General features: G+C 31.3%; 1 protein-coding gene across 2 annotated transcripts; it reads left to right on the top strand.

Moving 5' to 3' along the window:
- Positions 1-937: 937 nt before the first annotated feature.
- Pfdn1 (prefoldin subunit 1) lies at positions 938-13,045 on the top strand. 2 transcript variants are annotated; one of them, XM_076478100.1, is made up of 4 exons: positions 938-1,094; positions 5,611-5,777; positions 9,887-9,971; positions 12,761-13,045. In XM_076478100.1, the coding sequence occupies exons 1-4, from the start codon at positions 1,059-1,061 to the stop codon at positions 12,845-12,847; spliced, it is 375 nt and encodes a 124-aa protein (XP_076334215.1). In that variant the 5' UTR covers positions 938-1,058; the 3' UTR covers positions 12,848-13,045. The 2 variants fall into 2 exon arrangements, with proteins under 2 accessions (XP_076334215.1, XP_076334214.1); XM_076478099.1 differs by lacking the exon at positions 938-1,094 and adding an exon at positions 1,737-1,868.
- Positions 13,046-13,264: the final 219 nt, after the last annotated feature.

Here is a 13,264-nt window from a genome sequence, read left to right as displayed (position 1 = left end):
TCAACGAACACAAAAGCGTGTGAAAAAAAGCTGTCCACTTGTCAAAGGCAACAGAACGTGACATACTCTAAAACGATCTCCTTCTAGAAAAAAGACACAAGTCACATGTAAATAACTAGTTTTTGACATATTGTTTTAACTGTTGCATACCTCAAGCAGCTAGATATTAGAGACAGTATTAATGCTATTCTACATAAATACGTACCAGACATTTTACTAGACACAGTGTAATTACATTTCTGTGTAAAAAAACTACTGAAACGGACACTGGGAAATCGTATTATTACTACTAAATGAATTATAGAAAGTCATAAGAAAGTAATGGTTTACTTTTAACATAACAGCTTTACGATGGAGCTTTTTCCAATGGAAACAACACTGCAATGCTATCGTCAAGATGTACAGTCGTCAGATAGATCATGACCAGATGTGATGAGGGTTCTAAATCGTTATAATAAAGCACATCTTTGTGAGTGGTCACTTAGGTTTATAATTATTTGGTAAGTAAACTAATTAACTTTAAACAGAAAAAAAAACAAAAGGTTTAAATAAAAATATCGAAAATTCAGTGTGTTTGTTTCTTTCAAATTTTTTGCATAACGTTACCTAAATGACTCTCTAAAAATTCAGTCATCGTGTTAAAGAGAACATTCAACAGTTTAAAAAAAACTGAGTGACTTGGAAGTATGAGAAGAAAATAAAGATAAAATTAAATAAGTTCTGGCTCCTTGTGGTTCAACTGGAAGTCTACAGATTCACAGCATGCTCGCCCTTTCAGCCGTGGGGGCGTTATAATGTTACGATCAATCCCACTAATCGTTGGTAAAAGAATAGTGGGAGAGTTGGCGGTGAATGGTGATGACTAGCTGCCTTCCTTCTAGTCTTACACTGCTAAATTAGGGACGGCTAGCACAAATAGCCCTCGAGTAGCTTTGCGCGAAATTCAAAAACAAACAAACAATCTGAATTTTGGTACACAGTGGAAGAGCTATTTTAAAATTAATTTTGTTAGAAACTAGAGGTCGCAGTACAAGGTGTGGTAAAATTGTACGGTAAAAATGGCGTCAATTCCTGTAGATTTAGAGTTAAAAAAGGTAAGTTAGGTTTTGTATGTAACTTATAACGACATAAAACTATGTTCAGGAAGCGTAAAGCACGATATTTTTAATTTTGTATCAGAATAGTGATACAAAGTGTATACAAGAATAGTGAAGCACTTTGAATCATAAATTTATTACATAATTCTTGGAATCGGATTCGGACAATAGAATTGGAAAGTAACTTAGTATTCTGACCGTTCATGATTTTATTTAAGCTTAAACCTTTCTAAAGTTCTGATTTAAATCTACCGTGATTCGCGAGTCAGTTATATAAAATGTAGTTGAGTTTGATAGTGTTAAAATATACTCCAGTTATAACAATTAAACTCAAAGTGCCCTTGACGTTTTTCCTTGGCTGAATTGGCCAAATGAGAAGTATATTATACTTGTCAAAAATAGATCAATTTGAGTTAAAAAGTGCAATTTAGCGATCTGTATTCCATATAGGATTTTCGAGCATAAATTCACAATGACACATTTCTGTTTGTTGTTTAACACGAAATAATTTTTAAATGTGCACAGCAGTAACATGCATACACATACCTGTACTTGCTTTGCAATTCTTTACCCTGTTGTCAAGATGGAAATCATGTTACCAGGCAGAAGTCACATGATCATGCTGATCTTAGGAATATTAAATTTTGGCCTGGCATGACCAGGTGGTTAGGATACTTGATTTGCAATGTTCATGTACCTATCTTGCCACACATGCTTGCCCTTTCAGCTGTGGAGACATTAAATGGTGATGGTCAGTCACACTATTGGTTGGTAAGAGAATAGGCCAAAACGTACCAGGGAATGGTGATAAATAGCTGCCTTCCCTCTAGTCTTTTGCTGCTAATATAGGAAAGGCTAGCACATATAGCTCTTGTGTAGTTTGATGCAAAATTCAAACAAAATCTTAATTCCAATTATTTTCTATCTATAAAATTAGGTTTATATTACTTTTCATCTACTATATGTTACAAAAATCATGGTAAAACAAGATTTTATGCCCAAAAATGCAGTATGGAAATCCAAAATTCTTCTCTTGTAATACAAGTATAATAATACTAATCAGTAGTAATAATATGTTTCAGAAGACAAGGATTAAGTGTACTTATCTTAGTTTAATAATTACATGTATAGTTTCTGTTGAATTGTAGGTAAACACAGTAGGGTTAAGAAACAACTTTTTGAATGAAAATATACATTTTGGCATCTATGCTGAACTGTTTTAGTTAAGGAAACCTCAGTATAGAAGTTGAAGTATCAGCTCCCATTTCATTCAACAGGCATTTACAGTCTGTAAAGTTCTCAAGAATTAAAGAAAAGCATCATAAGCTTAAGAAGTTTACTGTATCTTTTGGTATATAAAATGTACCCCTGTTTTTAAGGCTGTCTTCAGGGGAAAAAAATATTTTTCACAGTTATCATTTCTTTATTTGTTCAACATCAACATAATGTTTTTATTTTTCTTTAGAATGCTTCAAAAGTAGTGTCCATATTAAAATAAAATATGGTTAGCTGCCCATATAGAGTTTTGTTTTCACAATTAATATCAATTTCCAAACTCATGTTTTTATTATGTTTTTTATGGATATGACTCTAGTATTGTTAGTACAATGTCTAATTTAAGTTGAAGAAAGGTCCCCCTAATGGAACACTATTTTACACTTGTTTTCCATAATAATCCATTTTTTTTAGCATGTGAGAGAAAGAAAACAAGCCCAGGGAAGTGTAAAGGTTTATTACACTAGTTTCTAATCCTTGCTGTACAAGGTACAGTATGCCTAGGGAGGCATAAAATGTTGGACCTACTGTGTATAGGATGCAGGGGGGGGGAGGTTGAGACCCATTCTTTTGGAAAAAAAAAGTGTCTTATACACCGACAAATATGGTAAATTGACTGGTATGACAGGAGGTTTAGAAGATTACAAAGTATCAAGAAAGCTGGTGAAATATGAAATTAGGTGATGTATGAAAGAAGATTGGCTGAAAGTATAAAAATTAGCAGTAAGAACTTCTTTAAAAACATTAAGGACAAACAAAATGTTAGGACTCTTGAGATATAATAAAGAAAGACTTCTATCTGGTGATTATGAGATGGCTGGATTATTAAATATTTAAGTAGAATTCTTTATCTTGAGATTTTCAAGAATAATTGGGAAATTTTAAGAATTGTAATGTTTCTGGGACAAGTAATACTTACCTGAGAGTTTTAAAGGAGATTAAATATTTGATATGTAAGCCACTTACTATTATTTCTTGTTAATCCTTAAACAGTAGGTAAGTACCAGTTAACTAATGTAATTCCTCTTTTCAAGGAAAGTTGACAAAAATTGTACCAGTAATTATAGAGTCATCAGTTTTGGAAAGTGATAAAAGGTGCTTTGTTAAGTCATTTAATAAAGTTTAGAGTTTTATTGGATAGTCAAAATGGTTTTGTTAAGGGAAAATCTTGTCTTACAAATCTTTTGACGTTCTTTGAAAGAGTTACTATTTATATAGATGAGGGTAAGGGTGTACATTTGGTGTATCTGGATTTTTAGAAAGTGTTTGACAAAGTGACACATAAAAGGTTTGTAAAACAAATCATAGGTATGGAGAGAATAAGTTAGCAGATTGAATAGAAAAGTGACTGAAAAAAAGCAGAATTCTTACAAATAAGACTCAAGTCAAACTAGACTAATGTCACAAGTGGGATACCTGAGGTCTCGGTCTTAGGACCAGTCAAACTGAATTAATGTCACAAGTGGAATACCTGAGGGCTCAGTCTTAGGATCAGTCAACTGAATTAATGTCACAAGTGGAATACCTGAGGGCTCAGTCTTAGGATCAGTCAAACTGAATTAATGTCACAAGTAGGATACCTAAGGGCTCAGTCTTAGGATCAGTCAAACTGAATTAATGTCACAAGTAGGATACCTAAGGGCTCAGTCTCTGGACCAGTCAAACTGAATTAATGTCACAAATGGGGTACCTCAGGCTTCAGTCTTATGCCTTTTGCTCTTTTTGATTTACATGAATGACAGATGAAGAAATAGTCAATAAATTGCTGATGGTATTAAGTCCTTGAGTGTTGCTAGCTCTAAAGATGCTGCTGCTGATTTAAAAGGATTTAGATCATTCATTGAATTGAGGAAATAAATGGCAGATAGTTTTTAATTATAGTAAGTATAAGATAATGCATGTGGATTATCATGATTTGAATTTATATGCAAAAACGGCTCGTTTGGGTTGAGAAAATATTTTACATAGAAGGTCGAAACGTTGTTCGCTCTTCTATGTAAAATATTTTCTCAACCCAAATGAGCCGTTTTTGCATATAAGTTTCTCAACAAGTGGGTTTCTCGACATCACTGATTATGGTTTGAATTATAAGTATAATTTGGATGGGAATAACCTTAACAGTGTCATGAAAGAAAGAGATCTTGGTGCAATAGTTAATCAGTCTCTAAAGCCATCCAAGCAGTGTGATGTTGCTAGTGGTAGGGCAAATACAATTTTAGGTTTGTATCTACAAAAATACTGAATACAAGTCTAAAGAGGGTATAATGTCATTGTTTTTTGACTGGTTATGCAACATTTGGAATATTGTGTTCAACCTTGGGCTCCTTACCTAAGGAAAGACATTAAATTGTTGGAAAAGGTATATAAGGGTTACTAAAATGGTATCTGGGATAGAGGGATTGTCATATGAGGGGAGATTAAAATCCTTAAAATTGTTTTCTCTTGAGAAAAAAAAGAAAATCTGATTGAAGTGTTGATTGATAATGTTGATGCATCAACATTTTTCATATTTAATAGCAAGAATTTTAAAAATAGCGGAAACAAATATAGGCATAGGCAAGGTGGAAGCCATCATCTGCTGAGTTAATTTTATTTTTCAAATAGGGTGGTTGGTCTATGGAATGAGTTGCCTTCAGATTTTGTGGAGACAGTAAATTTGAGTGAGTTTAAAAGAAACTTGATAGATATAAGAATGAAAAAGGCTGTCTTTTTTTAATTTATTTATTTAATAGCTTTGGTTTGACTTAGAAGACAGGACAACTGGGATGGACAAAGAGGTTACTTGTTTTCCATAAGCATCATGTTAAAATAACTTTTACATACTGGTATCAAGATGGACCATTTTTTATTTCTTCTTTACTACAAGTCTATTTACATCTCAATAGCTTCAACTTTAATTGGTTTTTAAAATACATTGATATCAGTATCAACTAGATAGCTTTGATCATTAAAAAAATAAAGGTAAGCATACTCTACAATCAATATTTGTAAGGGATATTGTGGCTTACACTAGAGGGACTGTACAATGATATAATGAACTTTGTAGTTTCTCAATCTTGCTGTCTGAAAAAGAAGAAATAAAAAATGGATCTTACAAACTGAAAATTAGTGTGTGGAGGTCTCATTGAGATTGGAATAATAAGTTATTTTTACTGAGAAATATTAATTAATGTGGTAAATAACACAAAGTTTGTTTTAAAATTTTGATATATTTCTTTGAATATTTATTCTGTATTAGGCTTTCCAGGAGCTACAAACAAAAATGATTGAGACTACACAGAAACTGAAAATGTCTGATATTCAAATTGAGAGTTTGAAGAAAACTATTCAACATGCTAAATTAACAGATAGTGAAATATTAAGTTTACCAGCAGATACTAGGATGTATCAAGGCTTAGGAAGAACGTAAGTTTCTCCAAACTCTATACTGAAAGATACTAGAATATAAGTTTTCTCCAAACTCTGTACTGAAAGATGCTAGAACATAAGTTTTCTCCAAACTCTGAACTGAAAGAAACTAGAATGTAAGTTTTCTCCAAATTCTATACTAAAGAATACAAGAATGTAAGTTTTCTCCAAACTCTGTTCTAAAGAATACAAGAACTTAAATTTTCTCCAAACTCTGTATTATAAAAGATACTAGAATGTAAGTTTTCTCCAAATTCTGCACTAAGGGATACAAGAATGCAAGTTTTCTCCAAATTCTGCATTAAAGGATACAAGAACACAAGTTTTCTCCAAATTCTGCATTAAAGGATACAAGAACACAAGTTTTCTCCAAACTCTGTACTAAAAGATACTAGAATGTAAGTTTTCTCCAAACTCTGTACTCAAGGATACAAGAATGAAAGCTTTCTCCAAACTCTGCATGAAATGATACTGGAATATATCAAGGGTTAGAAAGAATATAAGACCAGGTCATTATGTGTGTTGACTTGCAACTTCAAAAGTTTATTGAACTAATATTTTATGAACTTATGTCAGAAAGTTTTAGTAATATGTAATTAACCATGTTAACTCAATACACCCCAATATTAAGTTCACCTGGGAACATAAAATAACTAGCCAAATAACATTTCTTAACCTCAAGATCACTAGAACTGACACATAGTTCAAAACAAAAGTCCACGGAAAAATCACCCATACTGGATTATGTATTTCCTGGAACTCACTGCATGAAACAAAACAAAAACTCCACATATTATGAAACCAAATAAACACAGCCACAAAACTATTTTCACCTGATAAAATTAACAATGAAATCAACAAAATAAAACAACACTTCATCAACATCAATAAATTTCCTCCGAAAACTGTTGAAAAAATTATATGCACACATCTAGATCAACAACAACAAATTCCAAGATACAACAAACTATAAAACCATATACTGCTGCATACCACATGCTTCCAACATCAGCAAAAAAATAACCAACATTTGGAAAAAACTTAGAACACAACATTCCATTAAACACCAAATTTATTTAAAAACCAAGTACAAAACTAAAGTCCATACTATGTAAAAACTACACTGACAAACACAACACCAACATAATTTATAAAATACAATGTAGCAACTGCCATGACTTCTATATTGGAGAAACAAGCAGAAAAATGGAAACTAACTTCAAAGAACACAAAAACATCTTCACACGTTCTTGAACACTGCAAATCAGAAAAACATAACATAACCATAGAAAACACTGAGATACTTAGCAGGGAAACAAATATAAACAAATGCAAAATCAAAGAAGCCCTACGTGTACGGCAATTAAAACCAAAATTAAACCAATATAAAGGAGCACCTTTATGCCTATACTGATTAATAACCTAACATCCAACTGCAACGCCCCCTACAATCCTGTACCCATTTATACTGTCATCCCTAAGACGTGTCTGGCAACCGTAAGTTGCAAACTCTCTTTGTTAACCTGAAGATGACCTTAGAAAGTTGAAACATTAATTAAAGTTTTAATACCTATACCAGCTGTCTTAAGATACATTTTTATGCATTACTTAGTTTCTTAATTCAAACACAACAATATTGATTTTTGTCTGTCACATGGTATATTGAATACAACTCTGGTTTGAATTACATATGCTTGTAAGTCAAAATACAAAGTCAGTAGTTTTGTAAAAATTAGGATCTCAAACTACTGGTACTGACATGCTAGAATATAAAATAAGAGCCTCTTATCTTTTCTGTTTGCTGATATATCGCTTGTGTGCTGAATCAAACAACTGAGCCCTCTCACCTTTTTTTCACTTTTGGAAACATTCCCTTATATATATGTGCACACACTTTTGTCTATAACATATGAATAACCAATCATCTTGTTCTTTATATACAAAACTTCAAGCTGGTAAGTGAAGTCTGTGTGAAATTTCTTTGTTTTTTTAGACCCAAATGCAGCTTAGATTTCCACTGTAATTTATCAGGTTTAGTAACTGTTGTATCGTTATAGTAATTTATGGTTTTCTGCTTTTTATATATATGTAAATTTTATTAGGCTTAGCAACCAACAACAAACACCAGAGTACAAAGGTTGTAACTAGAAGAGAATTGTTTTACTTCTTTATTTATTGTTCTGTGTTTTAAGAAACATTTAATAACTTATTTGTAAATAGTAATAATATATGTACAAATATAATGTATTATAACTGAAATATGATTGTATTTTACCAAATACTGGTCCATTACCAGGAAGGGCCAATTTGCAAAAACTAAAGGTCAGATTATTGGATACAATAACATGAGTGCATATATACTGCATCATTGTAACTTTTATGATGTTTGCCAGGCATGATTGGAATGTCAATGTAATAAAAATAATAAATATATATAAATGTATAATGTTATGAGTTTTAAGCTATTTAGCCAAAACATTCTGAAAGAATTTAATCATTCTCAAGCAAAATAAAACATAATTTATAATTATTTCCTAATTATTTATGGTGGTTACAAGATAGATCAAATTAACTAAACCTAGTATAGATTTATTAATGGAAATATCAGATAAAACAATGTTTCTTCTCAAGAAGTGTCTGATAACTATCTGGATGTTATAATTTCACCTGTGAAACTTAATTTTCTGATGCATTAAATTATTTTTAATCTTAAAATGAAAATTATTTTGGATGTGGGATAGGCAACATTCAAAAAGAAAAAAGGCATGAGAAAAACATTGCTTAAGACTGAGACTTAATTTTTAAAATTTGATATTGTGCATATGAAAGCCTTATAATGCTTATAAATTGCAAAATTTTATGAATGTATTTGTACTAGTTTAAAAATTATAGCAAGCATAGTGACCTCTCATCATCAGTAATGTCTTAAATTGCAATGGTGTGGCATCCTGACAGCACGTAAGGTTGAATATTTCAGTTATGATAGAATAAGACAGATGTGACTGTAATTATTCTCCTTGATAATGGAGATATTAGGAAAAAATAGATAATTTTTAAATCAAACAATACAGAAAAGAAAATTAACCAAATTTGGAAAGAAATCTTTATAAAACTAGTTCTTACTAAAACATGACTAAATTATTTGTATTGTTAGCATGATTATTAACAAGGGTTGATCAGAACAAATTTACTTTGTGACAGAACTAAAGTAGTCTAAAAAGTAATTTAGAACACTGTTTTTCAACCACTGGTTCCTAGTCCAATGCTACATCAGTGTGTTTCAACCACTGGTTCACAGACCAATATTAGAACAGTGCATTTCAACCACTAGCTTGTTATAAACATGTTTCAGATCCATAGGATTTCACAAAAACTGACAAAATATTTACCTATAAATTGTCAAGGTTTTTATTATATCCTGACAGTTTAGTGAGGCAGTGAGCTGATCCCTTGTGTCAGAAAGGTTGAGAAAAACTACTGTATAAGAAACTGACTAGAAGTAACTTTTTAATACCTTGAATCAATACACCAGAAAACTGAATCCTGTGGTGACCAGCTTAAACCATTCTTCAGTTAGGTTCTTTGTCTGATAATGGTTTCAACCATAATTCTAATAATATCTCACAAAGTTTAACTGACATGAGACTAGTTCTAAATGCACACAGTAAGCTAACAGTGTTAAAGATAGACAGTTAATTGTAAACCTACAAGGAAAATTAAAGAAATAAAACTTAAAAACATTAAAATAATTAACTAGATATTACAACTGGTTGGAAACAAGTGGAAAAATAATATCAAAAGTAAATTAAAAGTATCTGACCTCCACTGAGGTCACTTACAACTGCCAGATAACCCATGATAACAGCACAATAGTTACTTAGCTGACACTGGGGTGAGTAACTTTGGGAACTCTTAACATCAGTGATTTTAACTGGTCTGTTCCGATTTTTCTATTCCTGTTTCCTCTCTTTGAAATATCTTTCAGTGATTCAAAGGCTTTGGCATATTTAATTTTTTGTGAGAACTTTGATAATCCCTGTGTTTTCTAGTCATTGTATATTTATTTACAGTACTACCAATGATATAATCTTTTATTTTCTATTAAGGTTTCTACTAACTACTCCCCAAGATATCAAGAAAGATATTGAAGAAAAAATCAAGACATCAGATGAAAAGATTAAGAACTTAGAGGTAATTTTTGTATCAAATACTAGAATGTCATATTCAGCATTATGTAATAACACCATAATTGGAAGAACCTTGGTAGCTCATCTAGGAAGGCAAACAAAATTGGGGCAAATTTATAGAAACAACTAAATTGTTCTACAGGAAATCTCTTCGCTTACCCCTTATTTTGCAAGCACGGTTTCAAGTCATGGACTTGTCTTAAAGAATGAGTATTACAATTAATTATGTTACAATACACAGGAAAGTGGTGAGCTTGTTGTTAGAGAATAGACAGGTGGGTGGTTACAAGGTGCAAAGCTACACATTATAGAGTTCCTGCACTGCACCCACAATTAACCACAAACCTCAATTTTCTAACATGTTTTGTGTCCAACAGCCTTTTACTTTTTACTAAATGCTTGTCTCATTTTGTGAAGAGATATGTGATGTAATACTTGAATTATAGTCAACATTATTTTTTAATATGGGCTCATTTTATAAACTGTGTTCAGTTTCTTAAAGTCTCCTTTAATCACAATATTTTTTTTTCATTCTTTCTCTGCTCAGCTGAAAATGCTGAGGTCTTTGTCTAATGCATGTTGTTGGGGAATATGATGATGTGGTGACATCTGTTGTTTAGTTTGATATGTTCTTTGATTTGAACTGCTAGGTGACACATTGTGGAATAAGTTTACAACTGATGTGTACTATGGGAATTGATTGTTTCACCTTCAAAGAATCTTTAGTGTGGAATTGTGGTTTAAAGACAGCTTTCAGCAAATCTTGTAGATATGAAAAGCTTAAATATTCAGAGTATATTTTAAACTTAAAGACTATTGTTAGAGGTAATTTATACACATCAAACACTATAACTTGGGTGGTTTATGCTTTTCCTAGGTATTTCATAATTTACTAAAACTTTTAGGAATGCTTCTCCTTCAGGAGAGAATGAAATAAGGAGACTATTAATTAGACAAGTCTTGTGATATCTTTCCAATAAACCATCATATCAGAGGGGGTTCTATAACAGTATAGGGAGTGCTGTTGTATGTGAAAAACATGTTACTCAAATAACATAATGTGATTTTAAATCTCTTGCTAGGTTTTCGTACTTAACTGGTTCAGTTTCAATAGCTGAACAATAAGTATTAATATTTCATTACTTTTTTGTGCATTTCTTTTGTCAATATAAAATAGTATTTTCTCATTATTGTTATATTCCTTCTGGTTTTTTGGGAACAAAAAAGGATAACTTTATTAGGTTGTGTGTGGTTAACATCAAATAAAGCCTGTCGATAATGGAAGTAAAACTTAAAGTGGGGAATTTATTTAACATTTCCAGTTGTTTTTGTTAAGCTGAAATAATAAGTTTGGTTATTTCAAATCTATTGTTGTAAATTCTTTTAAAATATTAAAACTTATTCCTGTGTGTTTTGGGCTTAAAATAAAGATAAAAAAGGGTGTTAATTTATTAAAGAGTCTTTCCTAGTGTTAGGAAAGCACATTGGTTAAAAAAACGCAATTTAAAGAAAAAAGCCTATAAGGTGAGTGCTTGTAACCTTTCTTCGTTAGGGTCTGTAGATTATTTGATTTTATTTTGTTACACTCTTCAAACATTCACATTATTGTAATGGTGTTCAAAAGTTTTCTGTTTCACACAGAAGCTGATGGATTTAGGACAAATAAAATTCTATATATACAGTACTTTAGGCAATAGATGAAACACAGATGGCGAACTCTGGTGTTGAATGAAACGTTTCCTCAGTAGGAACCTGTTGTAGACCAAGGATAGGTTTTAAGTGTCAGTTTAACATAACTTTTTATGAACTCTTGCACTAGCTGGCAAAAAGAAATGTAATAAGAAATAACTTTAATCACGTAGAATTGTTTTTAATTTTTTAAAAAGATTTCTCATTTCTGCTGCTTGTATGTTAAATCATTAGGAGATATAACCAATCAGATAGGATTTGTCAAATTCACAGTAGTTTGGGTTTATTTGGAAGTTCCAAAGTGTCTCTGTGGGAAGGACACAAACTGAACCTATGTCATCATTATTACAAACAAAAATATGGTTAATTATCAGTCTGTTCCAGGAAAGAAGAACATATTCAAGAAAATCTTTCCACCAAACTGAACAAATATAAACCATGGGGCTCGAACCTCAAATATAGCTCTTCTTCATCTTCTTTCCTTTGTTTCCTGCCATACTATACCAAGGAAAACCTACGCTTCTTACAAACCTCTATAACCTCAACTTTCCACCATAAACATTATTTGGAAAAAATTTCACCACCAAATTCCAAATCAACCACACGTTTTCATTTGTTTGAAATATAGCTTTGAACTAACAAAAAGAAATGTCATGAAAAATATCTGTAGTCAAGTATAATAATATCTTTACAGGTTATAATATACTCTTATGGGACATACATGGTACCACTTCACTAACTCTTAAGTACACTGGGGACACGTGCCCCCCTTTTTTTTTTTTTGTAAAGTAGTTGAGTGAGTAACCCTTTTTAGAATATAAAAATTGTAACATGAAAAATACAATGGTTGGTAATACAGTATGTAGAGCCTAAAAGTGTGATATATATTAATAGAATGCAAAAAGTGGATTGTACCTTTCTACATTGAAAGTTTTTCTGAAGAATGTGTCTTAACATGACATGAAAATGTGGAAATTATCTGTTACTGCTATGATTTTAAACCTTTGTTTTTACTTATAAAATGAAATTGTCAGAAGAATTTTATTAATTAAATGTTTTTTCACCTTTTATATAATTTTTGTGCTGAAAATTGTATTTTGACAGAGTAACAAGGTTTACTTAGAGAAGAGCTTAAAAGAAAGTGAAGATAACCTCAGAGAAATGATAGCTCAGAAACAGAAGGGTCATTAGAGGAATTTACATATTCTGGATATTTTAATACATGTTTTATGTACAGTATCACAAGGTCAAAGTTGAACTGTAAATTATTTACTTCCCCATTTCCTTTTTGTGTGTGTGTAATTCAGAAAATATTATAAATAACCCATGTGTAAAATGTTCTTTCTTTGGAAATAAACAAGAGAAATGCAAGTGTTCTCATGAAATCAATATTCTGTAGCTGATTGTGTTTTTAACTATGTGCAATTGAATGAATGGGTAATCTCGTAAAAATTACACGCATTGCTTGTTTCAGCACACAAGATGAAAACATCTAACTTCATTAATTCTCCCATGTCAGTTCTTATCAAGTGTTGAATTTTATCAAATCTAATAATCAAACAAATGTTCTGATAGCCTTTAATAATCATTAAACATTGAATTATACAT

Source organism: Tachypleus tridentatus, chromosome 13 (assembly GCF_004210375.1).
Source record: "Tachypleus tridentatus isolate NWPU-2018 chromosome 13, ASM421037v1, whole genome shotgun sequence".
Lineage (NCBI taxonomy): Eukaryota > Metazoa > Arthropoda > Merostomata > Xiphosura > Limulidae > Tachypleus > Tachypleus tridentatus.
Note: the sequence above shows the minus strand (reverse complement) of the source record. Positions and strands in the feature narration are given on the sequence as shown.